General features: G+C 45.7%; 1 protein-coding gene across 2 annotated transcripts in view; it reads right to left on the bottom strand.

Moving 5' to 3' along the window:
• Positions 1-2,831: 2,831 nt before the first annotated feature.
• Positions 2,832-21,526, bottom strand: part of DERA (deoxyribose-phosphate aldolase) — a 98,122-nt gene continuing 79,427 nt past the window's right edge. For both annotated transcript variants that reach the window (XM_038770543.1, XM_038770544.1), the window contains 3 exons: positions 20,998-21,110; positions 8,787-8,936; positions 2,832-2,965 (listed from right to left, as the gene is read on the bottom strand). In XM_038770543.1, the coding sequence (XP_038626471.1) occupies positions 2,909-2,965; positions 8,787-8,936; positions 20,998-21,110 (320 nt within the window). In that variant the 3' untranslated portion in view covers positions 2,832-2,908. The remainder of the gene's footprint in view (positions 2,966-8,786; positions 8,937-20,997; positions 21,111-21,526) is intronic.

Below are 21,526 nucleotides of genomic sequence, written 5' to 3'. Positions count from 1 at the left end.
GAGCGGAGTCGAGGATGACACCAAGTTTGCGGGCTCGTGAGACGGGAAGGATGGTAGTGCCGTCAACAGAGATGGGAAAGTCAGGGAGAGGACAAGGTTTGGGAGGGAAGACAAGGAGCTCAGTCTTCGACATGTTGAGCTTTAGGTGGCGGGCGGACATCCAGATGGAGATGTCCTGAAGACAGGAGGAGATGCGAGCCTGGAGGGAGGGGGAGAGAGCAGGGGCAGAGATGGAGATCTGGGTGTCATCGGCGTAGAGATGCTAGTTGAAGCCGTGGGAGCGAATGAGGTCACCAAGGGAGTGAGTGTAGATTGAGAACAGAAGGGGACCAAGCACTGAACCTTGGGGAACCCCCACAGTAAGAGGATGGGAGGGGGAGGAGGAGCCTGCAAAAGAGACTGAGAAAGAACGACCGGAGAGATAAGAGGAGAACCAGGAGAGGACGGAGTCTGTGAAGCCAAGGTCAGAAAACGTGTTGAGGAGAAGGGGGTGGTCCACAGTGTCAAAGGCAGCTGAGAGGTCGAGGAGGATTAGGACAGAGTATGAGCCGTTGGATTTGGCAAGCAGGAGGTCATTGGTGACCTTTGAGAGGGCAGTTTCCGTGGAATGAAGGGGACGGAAGCCAGACTGGAGGGGGTCGAGGAGAGAGTTGTTGTTGAGGAATTCTAGGCAGCGCGTGTAGACAACTCGTTCAAGGAGTTTGGAAAGGAATGGTAGGAGGGATATGGGACGATAACTAGAAGGTGAGGTGGGGTCAAGAGAGGGTTTTTTTAGGATGGGAGAGACATGGGCATGTTTGAAGGCAGAGGGGAAGGAACCAGTGGAGAGTGAGCGGTTGAAGATGGAAGTTAAGGAGGGGAGAAGGGATGGAGCGAGAGATTTCATAAGATGAGAGGGAATGGGGTCAGAAGCACAGGTGGCCGGAGTAGCACTTGAGAGGAGGGAGGAGAGTTCCTCTGAGGATACCGCTGGGAAGGATGGGAGAGTAGCAGAGAGTGTTGACCTGAATGAAACACGATCGAATGAATTCTAGGAAATGGTGCGAGCCCGTTGTTGGATAGGGATGGGTTCGAATCCCGGCTCCGCCACTTGTCAGCTGGGTGACTCTGGGCAAGTCACTTCACCTCTCTGTGTCTCAGTTCCCTCATCTGGAAAACAGGGATGAAGACTGTGAGCCCATGTGGGACAACTGATCACCTTGTAATAATAATAATAACGTTGGTATTTGTTAAGCGCTTACTATGTGCAAGGCACTGTTCTAAGCGCTGGGGTAGATACAAGGTAATCAGGTTGTCCCACGTGGGACTCACAGTCTTCATCCCCATTTTCCAGATGAGGGAACTGAGGCCCAGAGAAGTGAAGTGACTTGCCCAAAGTCGCACAGCTGACAAGTGGCAGGGACGGGATTTGAACCCACAACCTCTGACTCCAAAGCCTGTGCTCTTTCCACTGAGCCACGCTGCTTCCCCAACGTAACCTCCCCGGCATTTAGAACAGTGCTTTGCACATAGTAAGTGCTTAATAAATGCCATTATATTATTATTATAGGGACTGTCTCTATCTGTTGCCGACTTGTACTTCCCAAGCGCTTAGTACAGTGCTCTGCACACACTAAGCGCTCAATAAATATGACTGAATGAATGAACGGCCTAACCTGGATGATCAGGGGAACGTTAGGTTCAAAACCTCTCCACATATTTCCCCAATTCACGCGCCAGAGAGTCGGAGGGTACGATGAGACGGAGGTTTTCTGATCGATCGAACTGCGGTTTTTATTGAACAAGATCGGCCAGACTCGAGTTTCCAAATGACCGGCCTGGAAATTCCACATCCCGACAATTCCTTGAGGAAAAAAATCCGGAGCCAAAGCGGAAGACGGATCTTCCCGGGAGGAGAAAATCAGTGCCGAATCAAAATCCTCTGGAATTAATTAGACGTCGCGCGGCTCCTCCGTTATCCTGCCACGACGGTGCTTCTCGGGTAAGTTTAACTAACTGATTGATTCTCTCCCTTTATTCATCCCCCTCTCCCAGCCCCACAGCACTTGTTTCCGTCTCTATAATTTATTTATTTCTATTCATGTCCATCTCCCCCTCGTGACTGGAAGGTCGTTGTGGGCAGGGAATGTGTCTTTTTTTGTATTGTCCTCTCCCAAGCGCTCAGTCCAGCGCTCTGCACACAGTGGGCGCGTAAGCCCCTTCACCATGTCTCCCTCTTGTCTCTGTCCATCCCTCGTCTCTGGCTGTTTGGCCAGAGTCTGTGACTCTACTTCTGGACCGTCTCTATATGTTGCCAACTTGTACTTCCCAAGCGCTTAGTACAGTGCTCTGCACACAGTAAGCTCTCAATAAATACAACTGATTGATTGATTTAACATTTTAATTTTGCGGTCGCCCGCCAACGACTCGAGGCAGGCCGGGAAAATCTACGCCCAGCTCATCCCTCGAAGGAAGGTCACGCTACCTTTTGGTCGTCGTACACGCACCGTTAAACCGATCGGATTTTCTCTTCGGCCCCACCGCGATGAAATCTGGAAACGGAAAGTCTTCCCCTGGTCCGCTCACGATTTCTTTTTCTCATTGCAGCGACAGATTGTTTTCCCTTTCATCATCTTCAATCCTATTTATTGAGCGCTTATTGTGTGCAGAGCACTGTACTAAGCGCTTGGGAAGTACAAGTTGGCAACATATTTTTTTATTTATTTTTAGACTGTAAGCCCACTGTTGGGTAGGGACTGTCTCTATATGTTGCCAATTTGTACTTCCCAAGTGCTTAGTACGTGCTCTGCACATAGTAAGTGCTCAATAAATACGATTGATGATGATGATGATTTATTTATTTCTTCTTTTTATTTTTATTTATTCTTTCATTCCGTCGCCTCGATTTCTCCCCGCGTTCTCGGTCGGTTTAGGCCGGGGGAAGGTCGTGGTAAGCCGCGTAGCTCCCCGTCACGTGGTGGTAGATCTGGAATGGGAAGTCGGGGTGGATATTTGAATTCCCTCCTGGTCATTTCGGAGGAGGCGATGGGGTGGGAAACAGCGTCTGGATTCCCAGGGGAGGCAGATACACGGGACACTCCGCCAAGACGCCTTTCATTCGTTCAATCGTATTTATTCATTCATTCAATCGTATTTATTGAGCGCTTACTGTGTGCGGAGCATTCGTTCATTCGTCTGGATTCCCAGGGGAGGCAGATACACGGGACACTCCGCCAAGACACCTTTCATTCGTTCAATCGTATTCATTCAATCGTATTTATTGAGCGCTTACTGTGTGCAGAGCACTGGACTAAGCGCTTGGGAAGTACAGTTAGCGCTTACTGTGTGCGGAGCATTCATTCATTCGTCCGTATTCCCAGGGGAGGCAGATACACGGGACACTCCGCCAAGGCGCCTTTCAATCGTTCAATCGTATTCATTCATTCATTCAATCGGATTTATTGAGCGCTTACTGTGTGCAGAGCACTGGACTAAGCGCTTGGGAAGTACATTGAGCGCTTACTGTGTGCGGAGCATTCATTCATTCGTCTGGATTCCCAGGGGAGGCAGATACACGGGACCCTCCGCCAAGACGCCTTTCATTCGTTCAATCGTATTCATTCATTCATTTATATTTATTGAGCACTCACTGTGTGCAGAGCACTGGACTAAGCGCTTGGGAAGTACATTGAGCGCTTACTGTGTGCGGAGCATTCGTTCATTCGTCTGGATTCCCAGGGGAGGCAGATACACGGGACACTCCGCCAAGACGCCTTTCATTCGTTCAATCATATTCATTCATTCATTTATATTTATTGAGCACTCACTGTGTGCAGAGCACTGGACTAAGCGCTTGGGAAGTACATTGAGCGCTTACTGTGTGCGGAGCATTCATTCATTCATTCATTTGTCTGGATTCCCAGGGGAGGCAGATACATGGGACACTCCGCCAAGATGCCTTTCATTCATTCAATCAATCAATCATATTTATTGAGCACTTACTGTGTGCAGAGCACTGTACTAAGCGCTTGGGAAGTACAAGTTGGCAACATATAGAGACAATCCCTACCCAACAGTGGGCTCACAGTCTAAAAATCGTATTTATTCATTCATTCAATCATTTGTACTTATTGAGCGCTTACTGTGTGCAGAGCACTGGACTAAGCGCTTGGGATGCACAAGTTGGCAACATCTAGAGACGGTCCCTACCCGACAGTGGGCTCAAGACGCCCTTCATTCATTCAATCGTATTCATTCATTTTTTCTAACATTGATTCATTCATCTTTTAGACTGTGAGCCCACTGTTGGGTAGGGACTGTCTCTAGATGTTGCCAACTTGTACTTCCCAAGCGCTTAGTACAGTGCTCTGCACACAGTAAGCGCTCAATAAATACTATTGATGATGATTCATTCATTCATTTATTCATTCATTCGTATTTATTGAGCGCTTACTGTGTGCAGAGCACTGGACTAAGCGCTTGGGAAGTCCAAGTTGGCAACATCTAGAGACGGTCCCGACCCAACAGCGGGCTCACAGTCGTGAAGGGGGAGACAGAGAACAAAACCAAACATATTAACAGAGTAAAATAAACAGAATAAATATGTACAAGTAAAATAAATAAATAGAGTAATAAATACGTACAAACACATATAGAGGTACTAAGCAGGTACTTAGCACTGTAGTAAGCGCTTGGAAAGTTCAATTCTTTCTCGACTTAAGCTTCGTTTCCCCCCCTTTCTAGACTGTAAAGCTCGTTGTGGGCGAGGAACGTGTCCCGAGCACTTAGGACAGTGCACACAGTAAGCAGCGTGACTCAGTGGAAAGAGCCCGGGCTTTGGAGTCGGAGGTCATGGGTTCAAATCCCGGCTCCACCGCTTGTCAGCTGGGTGACTTTGGGCAAGTCACTTCACTTCTCTGGGCCTCAGTTACCTCATCTGGAAAATGGGGATTAAGACTTGTGAGCCCCATGTGGGAGAACCTTGCCTTGATAATAATAATAATAATTTTGGTATTTGTTAAGCGCTTTCTATGTGCCAAGCACTGTTCTAAGCTCCGGGGAGGTTACAAGGTGATCAGGTTGTCCCCCGGGGGGCTCACATTCTTAATCCCCATTTTACAGATGAGGGAACTGAGGCCCAGCGAATGCCCACTGTGAGACCTGTGAGACCCCAGTGGGACAGCCTGATCACCTTGTAACCTCCCCAGCGCTTAGAACAGTGCTTTGCACATGGTAAGTGCTTAATAAATGCCATTAAAAATAATAATAATAATGATAATAATAATAATTATGGTATTTGTTAAGCACTTACTATGTGTGAGGCACTGTTCTAAGCGCTGGGGTGGAAACAAACAAATCGGGATGGACACAGTCCCTGCCCCACGTTGGGCTCACAGTCTCTATCCCCATTTTCCAGATGAAGGAACTGAGGCCCAGAGAAGTGAAGTGACTCGCCCGAGGTCACACAGCAGATAAGTGACAGAGCCGGGACGAGAACCCACAACCTTCTGATTCCTAGGCCTGTGTTCCAACCAAAATGCCATTCATGCATTCATTCAATCGTATTTATTGAGCGCTTACTGTGTGCCGAGCACTGTATTAAGCGCTTGGGGAGTACAAGTCGGCAACGTATAGAGACGGTCCCTACCCGACAATTTGAACCACTGGGCTGTGGAGGATTATGGGGGATTTATTCATTCATTCAATAGTATTTATTGAGCGCTTACAGTGTGCAGAGCACTGTACTAGGCGTTTAGAGAAGCAGTGTGGCTCAGTGGAAAGAGCCCGGGCTTTGGAGTCAGAGGTCATGGGTTCAAATCCCGGCTCCGCCACTTGTCAGTTGGGTGACTTTGGGCAAGTCACTTCACTTCTCTGGGCCTCAGTTCCCTCATCTGGAAAATGGGGATTAAGACTGTGAGCCCCCTGAGGGACAACATGATCACCTTGTAACCTCACCAGCGCTTAGAACAGTGCTCTGAACATAGTAAGCGCTTAATAAATACCATCATTATTATCATCCAGTAGGCTACGCGGCCTCCTGGCGTGTAGTAAGCGCTTAAGAAATGGTATCGATGCCTGTCGTCTACTTGTTTTGTTTCGTCGTCTGTCCCCCCCTTCTAGATGGTGAGCCCGTTGTTGGGTAGGGATTCATTCATTCATTCATTCATTCAATCATATTTATTGAGCGCTTACTGTGTGCAGAGCACTGTACTAAGCACTTGGGAAGTCCAAGTTGGCAACAGATAGAGACGGTCCCTACCCAACAATGGGCTCACAGTCTAGAAGGGGGAGACAGACAACAAAACAAAACACGTAGACAGGTGTCAAGTCATTAGAACTATTGTCTCTATCTGGTGCCGAATTGTACTTTCCAAGCATTTAGTCCAGTGCTCTGCATGTAGTAAGCACTCAATAAATACGGTTGATTGAATGAATGAAATACACCAATTACTATTGTTATTCTTATTATTATCAGTAATAATAATGGCATTTATTAAGAGCTTACTATGTGCCAAGCACTGTTCTAAGTGCTGGGGAGGTTACAATAATAATAACAATAATAACAATGTCATTTGTTAAGCGCCTACTATGTGCAAAGCACTGTTCTAAGCGCTGGGGAGGTTACAAGGTGATCAGGTTGTCCCACAGGGAGCTCACAGTCAATCCCCATTTTATTCATTCATTCATTCATTCAATCCTATTTATTGAGCGCTTACTGTGTGCAGAGCACTGGACTAAGCGCTTGGGAAGTACAAGCCAGCAACATATAGAGACCCAACAGCGGGCTCACAGTCTAGAAGGACGAAGACGAAGAAACTGAGGCGCAGAGAAGTGAAGTGACTCGCCCAAAGTCACACAGCTGACAGTTGGCAGAGCCGGGACTTGAACCCATGACCTCTGACTCCAAAGCCCGGGCTCTTTCCACTGAGCCACCCTGCTTATTAATAGTAATAATAATAATAATGATGGCATTTCATTCAATCGTATTTATTGAGCGCTTACTGTGTGCAGAGCACTGTACTAAGCGCTTGGGAAGTACAAGTTGGCAACATATAGTGAAGACGGTGAAGTGACATACAGTCATACAGACATACAGCAGCATACAGTGAAGACAGTCCCTCCCCAACAGCGGGCTCACAGTCTAGAAGGGGGAGAAAGACAACAAAACAAAACGTATTAACAAAATAAAATAAATAGAATGAATATGAGCCCACTGTTGGGTAGGGACTGTCTCTATGCGTTGCCAACTTGTACTTCCCAAGCGCTTAGTACAGTGCTCTGCACACAGTAAGCGCTCAATAAATACGATTGATGATGATGATGAAGTAATTTTGGTAAGCACTTACTATGTGCAAAGCACTGTTCTAAGCGCTGGGGAGGTTACAAGGTGATCAGGTTGTCCCACGAAGGGCTCATGGTTTTAATCCCCAGACTGAGCCCCCTCCTTCCTCTTCCTCTCCTCCTCCTCCCCATCTCCCCGTCTTACCTCCTTCCCCTCCCCACAGTACCTGTATATATGTATATATGTTTGTACGGATTTATTACTCTATTTATTTATTTATTTTATTTGTACATATTTATTCTATTTATTTTATTTTGTGAATATGTTTGGTTTTGTTCTCTGTCTCCCCCTTCTAGCCTGTGAGCCCGCCGTTGGGTAGGGACCGTCTCTAGATGTTGCCGACTTGGACTTCCCAAGCGCTTGGTCCAGTGCTCTGCACACAGTAAGCGCTCAATAAAGGCGACTGAATGAATGAATCCCCATTTTCCAGATGAGGGAACTGAGGCCCAGAGAAGTGAAGTGACTTCATCATCATCATCATCATCATCATCAATCGTATTTATCGAGCGCTTACTATGTGCAGAGCACTGTACTAAGTGCTTGGGAAGTACAGATTGGCAACATATAGAGACAGTCCCTACCCAAAAGTGCGCTTACAGTCTAAAAAGGGGAGACAGAGAACAAAACCAAACATACTAACAAAATAAAATAAATAGAATAGATATGTACAAGTCAAATAAATAGAGTAATAAATATGTACAATCAACCAATCAATCAATCAATCGTATTTATTGAGCACTTACTATGTGCAGAGCACTGTACTAAGCGCTTGGGAAGTACAAGTTGGCAACACATAGAGACAGTCCCTACCCAACAGTGGGCTCACAGTCTAAAAGGGGGAGACAGAGAACAGAACCAAACATACCAACAAAATAAAATAAATAGGATAGAAATGTACAAGTAAAATAAATAAATAAATAAATAAATAGAGTAATAAATATGTACAACCCTATATACATATATACAGGTGATATACATATATACAGGTGATATACATATACATATATACATATATACAGGTGCTGTGGGGAAGGGAAGGAGGTAAGATGGGGGGGATGGAGAGGGGGATGAGGGGGAGGGGAAGGAAGGGGCTCAGTCTGGGAAGGCCTCCTGGAGGAGGTGAGCTCTCAGCAGGGCCTTGAAGGGAGGAAGAGAGCTAGCTTGGCGGATGGGCAGAGGGAGCAGGGCATTCCAGGCCTGGGGGAGGACGTGGGCCGGGGGTCGATGGCGGGACAGGCGAGAACGAGGTACGGTGACTTGCCCAGAGTCACCCAGCTGACAGGTGGCGGAGCCGGGATTTGAACCCACGACCTCTGCCTCCAAAGCCCGGGCTCTTTCCACTGAGCCACAGAAGCCGGAGGGCAGCGTGGGAGGGTCCCAGACGCTCACCCCGACAAGCCCAGTCCCCCGCCACCCCAGGCCCCGGGCCCCGTTGCCGTGGGAACGGGTCCCACGTCCTCCTCACCTGCCTCTCGATGTCGCTCAGTAAGGAGCTGGCCCCGAGGCGGAAGAGCTGCGGCCGGAGCCACTGGCTGCCCAGTTCCTCCTTCACCAGGGCCAGCCACGCCAGCGACTCCTTGGCTGTGCGGATGCCACCCGCCGGCTTGAAGCCCACCTGAAAGGAAAACCGGACGATGACGATGACGGCATTTATTAAGCGCTTACTATGTGCACAGCACTGTTCTAAGCGCTGGGGAGGTTACAAGGTGAACAGGATAATAATAACAATAATGATGGCATTTATTAAGCGCTTACTATGTGCCAAGCACTGTTCCAAGCGCTGGGGAGGTTACAAGGTGATCAGGTTGTCCCACGGGGGGCTCACAGTCTTCAGCCCCATTTTACAGATGAGGGAACTGAGGCCCAGAGAAGTGAAGTGACTTGCCCAAAGTCACACAGCTGACAATTGGCAGAGCCGGGATTTGAACCCGTGACCTCTGACTCCAAAGCCTGGGCTCTTTCCACTGAGCCACACTGTCCCCCGGGGGGCTCCCAGTCTTCATCCCCATTTTCCTGATGAGGGAACTGAGGCCCAGAGAAGTGAAGTGACTTGCCCAAAGTCACACAGCTGACAATTGGCAGAGCCGGCATTTGAACCCGTGACCTCTGACTCCAAAGCCTGGGCTCTTTTCCACGGAGCCACGCTGTCCCCCGGGGGGCTCCCAGTCTTCATCCCCTTTTTCCAGATGAGGGAACTGAGGCCCAGAGAAGTGAAGTGACTTGCCCAAGGTCACACAGCTGACAATTGGCGGAGTCGGGATTTGAACCCGTGACCTCTGACTCCAAAGCCCGGGCTCTTTCCACTGAGCCACGACCGGAGAGGGCAGGGGGCCGCCTTGAAGCCCACCTGAAAGGGAAAGGGGCCGCCTTGAAGCCCACCCAAGAGAAGCGGCGTGGCTCAATGGAAAGAGCCCGGGCTTTGGAGTCAGAGGTCATGGGTTCCAATTCCGGCTCCGCCACTTGTTTGCTGTGTGACTTTGGGCAAGTCACTTCACTTCTCTGGGCTTCAGTTCCCTCATCTGCAAAATGGGGATGAAGACTGGGAGCCCCATGTGGAACAACCTGATTACCTTGTATCCCCCCTAGCACTTAGAACAGTGCTTTGCACATAGTAAGCGCTTAACAAATGCCATTATTACTATTATTGTAACCTCCCCAGCACTTAGAACAGTGCTTTGCACATATTAAGCGCTTAATAAATGTTTTTATTATTATTATTATTATTATTATTATTATTATTATTATTATTATTCTCTGGGCTTCAGTTCCCTCATCTATAATATGGGGATGAAGACTGTGAGCCCCCCGTGGGACAACCTGATCACCTTGTAACCTCCCCAGTGCCCCCGTGGAGCTCACAGTCTTCATCCCCATTTTACAGATGAGGGAACAGAGGCCCAGAGAATAATGAGAGATTATTATTCTTACCATTATGATTAATTTACCCCCAAAAGAATCCCCACACCCTAATTTTCCCCCAGAACTTGAGATATTTCTCAGATTCGCTTTGTTTCAGCTGTGCGGCTTCTCACTGTTCAGCCCCTGATGCCCATGAGAGAGAATATTATTCTTATTACGATTAATTCACCCCAAAAAGAATCCCCACACCCTTATTTTCCCCCAGAACTTGAGAGATTTCTTAGAATCGCTTTGTTTCAGCTGTGCTGCTTCTCACTGTTCAGCCCCTTATGCCCATGAAAGAGAAAGATTATTATTCTTCTTATCATTACAATTAATTCGCCCCAAAAAGAGTCCCCACACCCTAATTTTCCCCGAGAACTTGAGAGATTTCTTAGATTTACTTTGTTTCAGCTGTGCTGCTTCTCACTGTTCAGCTCCTGATGCCCATGAGAGAGATTATTAGTCTTATCATTATGATTAATTCACCCCAAAAAGAATCCCCACACCCTAATTTTCCCCCAGAACTTGAGAGCTTTCTCAGATTCACTTTGTTTCAGCTGCGCTGCTTCTCACTGCTCAGCCCGTGATGCCTGTTTCTGGGTCCCATGAAAGAGAGAGATTATTATTCTTATTATCATTACGATTAATTCACCCCAAAAAGAGTCCCCACACCCTAATTTTCCCCCAGAACTAGAGAGATTTCTTAGATTCGCTTTGTTTCAGCTGCGCTGCTTCTCCCTGTTCAGTCCCTGATGCTCATGAAAGAGACAGATTATTATTCTTATTATCATTATGATTAATTCACCCCAAAAAGAGTCCCCACACCCTCATTTTCCCCCAGAACTTGAGAGATTTCTCAGATTCGCTTTGTTTCAGCTGTGCTGCTTCTCACTGCTCAGCCCCTGATGCCTGTTTCTGGGTCCCATGAAAGGGAGAGATTATTATTCTTATTATCATTATGATTAATTCACCCCAAAAAGAGTCCCTACACCCTCATTTTCCCCCAGAACTTGAGAGATTTCTCAGATTCGCTTTGTTTCAGCTGTGCTGCTTCTCACTGCTCAGCCCCTGATGCCTGTTTCTGGGTCCCATGAAAGGGAGAGATTATTATTCTTATTATCATTATGATTAATTCACCCCAAAAAGAGTCCCTACACCCTCATTTTCCCCCAGAACTTGAGAGATTTCTCAGATATGCTTTGTTTCAGCTGTGCTGCTTCTCCTAGTTCAGCCCCTGATGCCCATGAAAGAGAAAGATTATTATTCTTATTATCATTATGATTAATTCACCCCAAAAAGAGTCCCCACACCCTAATTTTCCCCCAGAACTTGAGAGATTTCTTAGATTTACTTTGTTTCAGCTGTGCTGCTTCTCACTGTTCAGCTCCTGATGCCCATGAGAGAGATTATTAGTCTTATCATTATGATTAATTCACCCCAAAAAGAATCCCCACACCCTAATTTTCCCCCAGAACTTGAGAGCTTTCTCAGATTCGCTTCGTTTCAGCTGCGCTGCTTCTCACTGCTCAGCCCCTGATGCCTGTTTCTGGGTCCCATGAAAGAGAGAGATTATTATTCTTATTATCATTACGATTAATTCACCCCAAAAAGAGTCCCCACACCCTAATTTTCCCCCAGAACTAGAGAGATTTCTTAGATTCGCTTTTTCAGCTGCGCTGCTTCTCCCTGTTCAGTCCCTGATGCTCATGAAAGAGACAGATTATTATTCTTATTATCATTATGATTAATTCACCCCAAAAAGAGTCCCTACACCCTCATTTTCCCCCAGAACTTGAGAGATTTCTCAGATTCGCTTTGTTTCAGCTGTGCTGCTTCTCACTGCTCAGCCCCTGATGCCTGTTTCTGGGTCCCATGAAAGGGAGAGATTATTATTCTTATTATCATTATGATTAATTCACCCCAAAAAGAGTCCCTACACCCTCATTTTCCCCCAGAACTTGAGAGATTTCTCAGATATGCTTTGTTTCAGCTGTGCTGCTTCTCCTAGTTCAGCCCCTGATGCCCATGAAAGTGAAAGATTATTATTCTTATTATCATTATGATTAATTCACCCCAAAAAGAGTCCCCACACCCTAATTTTCCCCCAGAACTTGAGAGATTTCTTAGATTTACTTTGTTTCAGCTGTGCTGATTCTCACTGTTCAGCTCCTGATGCCCATGAGAGAGATTATTATTCTTATCATTATGATTAATTCACCCCAAAAAGAATCCCCACACCCTAATTTTCCCCCAGAACTTGAGAGCTTTCTCAGATTCGCTTCGTTTCAGCTGCGCTGCTTCTCACTGCTCAGCCCCTGATGCCTGTTTCTGGGTCCCATGAAAGAGAGAGATTATTATTCTTATTATCATTACGATTAATTCATCCAAAAAGAGTCCCCACACCCTAATTTTCCCCCAGAACTTGAGAGATTTTTTAGATTCGCTTTGTTTCAGCTGTGCTGCTTCTCACTGTTCAGCCCCTGATGCCCATGAGAGAGATTATTCTTATCATTATGATTAATTCACCCCAAAAAGAGTCCACACCCGCTAATGTTCCCCCAGAACTTGAGAGATTTCTTAGATTTGCTATGTTTCAGCTGTGCTGCTTCTGACTGTTCAGCCCCTAATGCCTGTTTCTGGGTCCCATGAAAGACAGAGATTATTATTCTTATTATCATTATGATTAATTCACCCCAAAAAGAATACCCACACCCTAATTTTCCCTCAGAACTTGAGAGATTTCTTAGATTCGCTATGTTTCAGCTGTGCTGCTTCTCCCTGTTTAGCCCCTGATGCCTGCTTCTGGGTCTCATGAAAGAGAGAGATTATTATTCTTATTATCATTACGATTAATTCACCCACAAAAAGAGTCCCCACACCCTTATTTTCCCCCAGAACTTGAGAGATTTCTTAGATTCGCTTTGTTTCAGCTGTGCTGCTTCTCCCTGTTCAGTCCCTGATGCCCATGAGAGAGAGAGATTATTATTCTTATTATCATTATGATTAATTCACCCCAAAAAGAGTCCCCACACCCTAATTTCCCCCCCAAGCTTGAGAGATTTATTAGATTCATTTTGTTTCAGCTGTGCTGCTTCTCACTGTTCAGCCCCTGATGCCTGTTTCCGGGTCCCATGAAAGAGAGAGATTATTATTCTTATTATCATTACGATTAATTCACCCCAAAAAGAGTCCCCACACCCTAATTTTCCCCCAGAACTTGAGAGATTTCTCAGATTTGCTTTGTTTCAGCTGTGCTGCTTCTCCTAGTTCAGCCCCTGATGCCCATGAAAGAGAGATTATTATTCTTATTATCATTATGATTAATTCACCCCAAAAAGAGTCCCCACACCCTAATTTTCCCCCAGAACTTGAGAGAGTTCTCAGATTCGCTTTGTTTCAGCTGCGCTGCTTCTCACTGTTCAGTCCCTGATGCCTGTTTCTGGGTCCCATGAAAGAGAGAGATTATTATTCTTATTATCATTATGATTAATTCACCCCAAAAAGAGTCCCCACACCCTAATTTTCCCCCAGAACTTGAGAGATTTCTTAGATTCACTATGTTTCAGCTGAGCTGCTTCTCACTGTTCAGTCCCTGATGCCCATGAAAGAGAGAGATTATTCTTATTTCATTATGATTAATTCACCCCAAAAAGAATCCCCACACCCGAATTTTCCCCCAGAACTTGAGAGATTTCTCAGATTCGCTTTGTTTCAGCTGTGCTGCTTCTCCCTGTTCAGTCCCTGATGCCCATGAGAGAGATTATTATTCTTATTATCATTACAATTAATTCACCCCAAAAAGAGTCCCCACACCCTGATTTTCCCCCCAAACTTGAGAGATTTCTTAGATTCGCTTTGTTTCAGCTGTACTGCTTCTCACTGTTCAGCCCCTGAAGCCCACGAAAGAGAGAGACTATTATTCTTATTATCATTATGATGAATTCACTCCAAAAAGAGTCCCCACACCCTAATTTTCCCCCAGAACTTGAGAGATTTCTTAGATTCGCTTTGTTTCAGCTGTGCTGCTTCTCACTGTTCAGCCCCTGATGCCCATGAGAGAGATTATTAGTCTTATCATTATGATTAATTCACCCCAAAAAGAATCCCCACACCCTAATTTTCCCCCAGAACTTGAGAGATTTCTCAGATTCACTTTGTTTCAGCTGCGCTGCTTCTCACTGTTCAGCCCCTGATGCCTGTTTCTGGGCCCATGAAAGAGAGAGATTATTATTCTTATTATCATTATGATTAATTCACCCCAAAAAGAGTCCCCACACCCTAATTTTCCCCCAGAACTTGAGAGATTTTTTAGATTCGCTTTGTTTCAGCTGTGCTGCTTCTCACTATTCAGCCCCTGAAGCCCATGAAAGAGAGAGATTATTATTCTTATTATCATTATGATTAATTCACCCCAAAAAGAATCCCCACACCCTTATTTTCCCCCAGAACTTAAGAGATTTCTTAGATTCGCTATGCTTCAGCTGCGCTGCTTCTCACTGTTCAGCCCCTGATGCCTGTTTCTGGGCCCATGAAAGAGAGAGATTATTATTCTTATTATCATTATGATTAATTCACCCCAAAAAGAGTCCCCACACCCGAATTTTTCCCCAGAACTTGAGAGATTTTTTAGATTCACTTTGTTTCAGCTGTGCTGCTTCTCCCTGTTCAGTCCCTGATGCCCATGAAAGAGAGAGATTATTATTCTTATTACCATTATGATTAATTCACCCCAAAAATAGTTCCCACACCCTAATTTTCCCCAGAACTTGAGAGATTTCTTAGATTTACTTTGTTTCAGCTGTGCTGCTTCTCACTGTTCAATCAATCAATCAATCGTATTTATTGAGCGCTTACTGCGTGCAAAGCACTGTACTAAGCACATGGGAAGTATAAGTTGGCAACATATAGAGACAGTCCCTATCCAACAGTGAGCTCCTGATGCCCATGAAAGAGAGAGATTATTATTCTTATTATCATTATGATTAATTCACCCCCAAAAGAATCCCCACACCCTAATTTTCCCCCAGAACTTGAGAGATTTCTTAGACTCGTTTTGTTTCAGCTGTGCTGCTTCTCACTGTTCAGCCCCTGAAGCCCATGAAAGAGAGAGATTATTCTTATTATCATTATGATTAATTCACCCCAAAAAGAATCCCCACACCCTAATTTTCCCCCAGAACTTGAGAGATTTCTTAGATTCGCTATGTTTCAGCTGCGCTGCTTCTCACTGTTCAGCCCCTGATGCCCGTTTCTGGGTCCCATGAAAGAGAGAGATTATTATTCTTATTATCATTATGATTAATTCACCCCCAAAAGAATCCCCACACCCTAATTCTCCCCCAGAACTTGAGAGATTTCTTAGATTCGCTATGTTTCAGCTGCGCTGCTTCTCACTGTTCAGCCCCGATGCCCGTTTCTGGGTCCCATGAAAGAGGGAGATTATTATTCTTATCATTATGATAAATTCACCCCCCAAAGAGTCCCCACACCCTAATTTTCCCCCAGAACTTGAGAGATTTTTTAGATTCGCTTTGTTTCCGAACGCCAGCAAGGACTCCACAAGCCTCTTCTATTTGCCCATCTTCCAGGCAGCCTTTGAAACAGCCCCAGACCGTCAAAAAGGGGATTTAATTCGTGGGCTCCCGAACGCGGGGCCCCTTTCTCTCTGCCGCCTCCCAGCATTTCATTATTTTGTTTAATAAGTTCATCTCCTCCAGAATTTTCTCCTCACCTCACATTATTACAAGTAATACGTTTTTCTGGGCCGGGGGTTTCCTACCAAAGAAAAACCAATTTACGTGTGTCCTTCAATAATGACAGGAATAGATTATTTCCCATTCTCCCGCGTTTTTCCTATCGCCATCCCGGCTTATCGGTCGATAAACGTTACTTTGCAATTCTTGCCGCTCCTCGAGGAGGTTTAATTTCGGCATTGACCTGTTTTCCCCGGCCAACGCTGGCCCGGGGAACTGTAGGGGAGCGGAATTAGTTTGTTAAAGGACCGTTTAGCAAGCGCTCGTCGGTGACGAGATTTATTCATTTATTTTGCTTGTACCTATCTATTCTATTTATTTTATTTTGTTAGTATGTTTGGTTTTGTTCTCTGTCTCCCCCTTTTAGACTGTGAGCCCACTGTTGGGTAGGGACTGTCTCTATATGTTGCCAATTTGTACTTCCCAAGCGCTTAGCACAGTGCTCTGCACATAGTAAGCGCTCAATAAATACGATTGATGATGATGAAAGGCGAAGGGGCTGGTTTACGTCTCAGTCCCCCGCGTCCATCTGTCCGACTCCGGCTCGGGATCGCCATTCCGCGACGCGGGGAAAATTCAACATTTAATTTAACCTCGAAGCCGCGCGGCCTAATGGCTTCAGCCCGGGCTTGGGAGCCGGAAGGACTTGGGTTCTAATTCTGGCTACGCCGCAAATCCGTGGCTTCGCTTCTCTGTGCCTGAGTTACCTCGTCTGGAAAATCATCATCATCATCAATCGTATTTATTGAGCGCTTACTGTGTGCAGAGCACTGTACTAAGCGCTTGGGAAGTACAAATTGGCAACATATAGAGACAGTCCCTACCCAACAGTGGGCTCACAGTCTAAAAGGGGGAGACAGAGAACAAAACCAAACATACTAACAAAATAAAATAAATAGAATAGATAAGTACAAGTAAAATAAATAAATAAATAGAGTAATAAATATGTACAAACATATATACATATATACAGGTGGGATTATAATAATAATAATAATAATGATGGCATTTATTAAGCGCTTACTATGTGCCAAGCACTGTTCTAAGCGCTGGGGAGGTTACAAGGTGATCAGGTTGTCCCACGGGGGGCTCACAGTCTTCATCCCCATTTTCCGGATGAGGGAACTGAGGCCCAGAGAAGTGAAGTGACTTGCCCAAAGTCACCCAGCTGACAGCTGGCGGAGCCGGGATTTGAACCCAGGACCTCTGACTCCAAAGCCCGGGCTCTTTTCCACTGAGCCGAACTGCTTCTCTAATTAAGAACGTGAGCGTTGCCTAGTGGGTAGAGCCCAAGCCCAGGATTCAGAAGGTCATGGGTTCTAATCCCGGCTCTGTCACTCGTCTGCTGCGTGACCTTAGGCAAGTCGCTTCACTTTTTGGGGCCTCGGTGACCTCGTCTGGAAAATGGGGATGAAGACTGTGAGCCCCCCGTGGGACAACCTGATTACCTTGTATCTCCCCCAGCGCTTAGTACAGTGCCCGGCCCATAGTAAGCCCTTAACAAATACAATTATTATCACACAGGACAGGGACGAGAAGCAGCGTGGCTTAGTGGCAGGAGCCCGGGCTTGGGCGTCGGAGGTCGTGGGTTCTAATCCCGCCTTTGCCATTTGTCAGCTGTGCGACCTTGGGCAAGTCACTTCACTTCTCTGGGCCTCAGTGACCTCATCTGTCAAATGGGGATGAAGACTGTGAGCCCCATGTGGGACAACCTGATTACCCTGTATCTCCCCCAGCGCTTAGAACAGTGCTTGGCATATAGTAATAATAATGATGGCATTTGTTAAGCATTTACTATGTGCTTCCCCCTCCTCAATCAATCAATCAATCAATCAATCGTATTTACTGAGCGCTTACTGTGTGCAGAGCACTGTACGATCACCTGTATATATGTATATATGTTTGTATGGATTTATTACTCTATTTTATTTGTACATGTTTATTCTATTTATTTTATTTTGTTAATATGTTTTGTTTTGTTCTCTGTCTCCCCCTTCTAGACTGTGAGCCCACTGTTGGGGAGGGACCGTCTCTAGATGTTGCCAACTTGTCCTTCCCAAGCGCTTAGTACAGTGCTCTGCACACAGTAAGCGCTCAATAAATACGACTGAATGAATGGGAGGGTGGGAGGGAATACAAGGTGATAAGGTTGTCCCACGTGGGGCTCACAGTCTTAGTCCCCATTTTACAGATGAGGTCACTGAGGCTCAGAAAAGTGAAGTGACTTGCTCAAAGTCACACAGCAGACAAGTGGCAGAGTCAGGATTAGAACCCATGACCTCTGACTCCCAAGCCCGGGATCTTTCTACTGCGCTTAACAAATACCAACATTATCTAGACTGTGAGCCCGTTGTTGGGTAGGGACCGTCGCTATATGTTGCCAACTTGTACTTCCCAAGCGCTTAGTACAGTGCTCTGCACACAGTAAGCGCTCAATAAATACGATTGAATGAATGCCCTGTATATATGTATATATGTTTGTACATATTTATTACTCTATTTATTTATTTTGCTTGTACATATCTATTCTATTTATTTTATTTTGTTAGTATGTTTGGTTTTGTTCCCTGTCTTCCCCTTTTAGACTGTGAGCCCGCTGTTGGGTAGGGACCGTCTCTAGATGTTGCCAACTTGTACTTCCCAAGCGCTTAGTCCAGTGCTCTGCACACAGTAAGCGCTCAATAAATATGATTGATTGATTGATTAATTGATTGACTGAATGGCTATGGTCAACCCAATTTGCTTGGATTCACCCCAATGCTCTGCACAGTGACTGGCACATAGTAAGTGCTTAGTGATTATCACAATTATTATTATTATTCCTTTTCTGTGCCTCAATTACCTCATCTGTAAAACCGGGACACGGACAAGGAATAATAATAATAATTGTGGTATTGGCTTAGTACAGTGCTCTGCACACAGTAAGCGCTCAATAAATACGATTGAATGAATGGTCCCTGTCCCTTATATTAATAATAGCATTATGCTGCCAACTTGTACTTCCCAAGCGCTTAGTACAGTGCTCTGCACACAGTAAGCGCTCAATAAATACGATGGAATGAATGGTCCCTGTCCCATATATTAATAATAGCATTATGCTGCCAACTTGTACTTCCCAAGCACTTAGTACAGTGCTCTGCACACAGTAAGCGCTCAATAAATATGATTGAATGAATGGTCCCCGTCCCCTATATTAATAATAGCATTATGCTGCCAACTTGTACTTCCCAAGTGCTTAGTACAGTGCTCTGCACACAGTAAGCGCTCAATAAATACGATTGAATGAATGGTCCCTGTCCCCTATATTAATAATAGCATTATGCTGCCAACTTGTACTTCCCAAGTGCTTAGTACAGTGCTCTGCACACAGTAAGCGCTCAATAAATACGATTGAATGAATGGTCCCTGTCCCCTATATTAATAATAGCATTATGCTGCCAACTTGTACTTCCCAAGCGCTTAGTACAGTGCTCTGCACACAGTAAGCACTCAATAAATACGATTGAATGAATGGTCCCTGTCCCTTATATTAATAATAGCATTATGCTGCCAACTTGTACTTCCCAAGCGCTTAGTACAGTGCTCTGCACACAGTAAGCGCTCAATAAATATGATTGAATGAATGGTCCCTGTCCCCTATATTAATAATAGCATTATGCTGCTAACTTGTACTTCCCAACGCTTAGTACAGTGCTCTGCACACAGTAAGCGCTCAATAAATACGATTGAATGAATGGTCCCTGTCCCTTATATTAATAATAGCATTATGCTGCCAACTTGTACTTCCCAAGCGCTTAGTACAGTGCTCTGCACACAGTAAGCGCTCAATAAATACGATTGAATGAATGGTCCCTGTCCCCTATATTAATAATAGCATTATGCTGCTAACTTGTACTTCCCAAGCACTTAGTACACTGCTCTGCACACAGTAAGCGCTCAATAAACACGATTGAATGAATGGTCCCTGTCCCCTATATTAATAATAGCATTATGCTGCCAACGTGTACTTCCCAAGCGCTTAGGACAGTGCTCTGCACACAGTAAGCGCTCAATAAATACGATTGAATGGTCCCTGTCCCATATTTTAATAATAGCATTATGCTGCCAACTTGTACTTCCCAAGCGCTTAGTACAGTGCTCTGCACACAGTAAGCGCTCAATAAATACGATTGAATGAATGGTCCCTGTCCCCTATATTACTAATAGCATTATGCTGCCAAGTTGTACTTCCCAAGCGCTTAGTACAGTGCTCTGCACACAGTAAGTGCTCAATAAATACGATTGAATGAAGGGTCCCTGTCCCCTATATTAATAATAGCATTATGCTGCCAACTTGTACTTCCCAAGCGCTTAGTCCAGTGCTCTGCACACAGTAAGCGCTCAATAAATACGATTGAATGAACGATTGAATGGCTATGTTCAACCCGATTTGCTTGGATTCACCCCAGTGCTCTGTACAGTGACTGGCACATAGTAAGTGCTTAGCGATTTCACAATTATTATTATTATTATTATTCCTTTTCTGTGCCTCAATTACCTCATCTGTAAAACAGAGACACAGACAAGGAGTAATCATAATAATTGTGGTATTGGCTTAGTACAGTGCTCTGCACACAGTAAGCGCTCAATAAATACGATTGAATGAATGTTCCCTGTCCCATATATTAATAGTATTATGCTGCCAACTTGTACTTCCCAAGCACTTAGTCCAGTGCTCTGCACATAGTAAGCGCTCAATAAGTACGATTGAATGAATGAATGAATTTATTAAGCACTTACTATGTGGCTTTTTACCTCATCTGTAAAATGGAGATTAAGACTGTAAACCCCGTGCGGGACTGTGTCAAACCGTTTAGCTCGTACCTACCCCATCGCTTAGTACAGTGCTCGGCACATAGTAAGCGCCTCACAAATACCGTCAAAATAACACGGAGAAAAATCAAAGACGCCAGGCTCCGGGAAAGGAAGTCACTGAAGGGCGCCGGCCCCGGCTTCCGAACGATGGCGGTCCAGGAGCGTTACCTTAATCCCCGTTTTCCAGAAATAATCCCGGATGGCCCGGATCATCACGAGAGCGACGGGAAGGGTGGCGTTGACCGTCTCCTTTCCCGTGGACGTCTTGATGAAATCCGACCCTGAGGGGGAGGAAAGGACTCCGGGTTAGTGGGGAGGCCAACGCGGCCTGGACAGTGCTAGTCCAGTGCTCTGCACACAGTAAGCGCTCAATAAATACGATTAATTGATCGATTGGACAAAGCCCGGGCCTGGGAATCGGAGGCCCTGGGTTCTAAGCCCGGCTCCGCCGCTGGCTGTGTGACCTCGGGCAAGTCGCTTCACTTCTCTGGGCCTCGGGGACCCCACATGAGGATTATGGAGAGGCAGCGGGGCTCAGCGGAAAGAGCGCGGGCTTGGGTTCAAATCCCGGCCCTGCCACTTGTCAGCGGTGTGACTTTGGGCAAGTCGCTTCACTTCTCTGGGCCTCAGTTCCCTCATCTGGAAAATGGGGATGAAGACCGTGAGCCCCAGGTGGGACAACCTGATCACCTTTTAT

Source organism: Tachyglossus aculeatus, chromosome 2 (genome assembly GCF_015852505.1).
Source record: "Tachyglossus aculeatus isolate mTacAcu1 chromosome 2, mTacAcu1.pri, whole genome shotgun sequence".
NCBI lineage: Eukaryota > Metazoa > Chordata > Mammalia > Monotremata > Tachyglossidae > Tachyglossus > Tachyglossus aculeatus.
The sequence above is the reverse complement of the archived record's forward strand: the minus strand, read 5'-3'. Positions and strand labels throughout refer to the sequence as shown.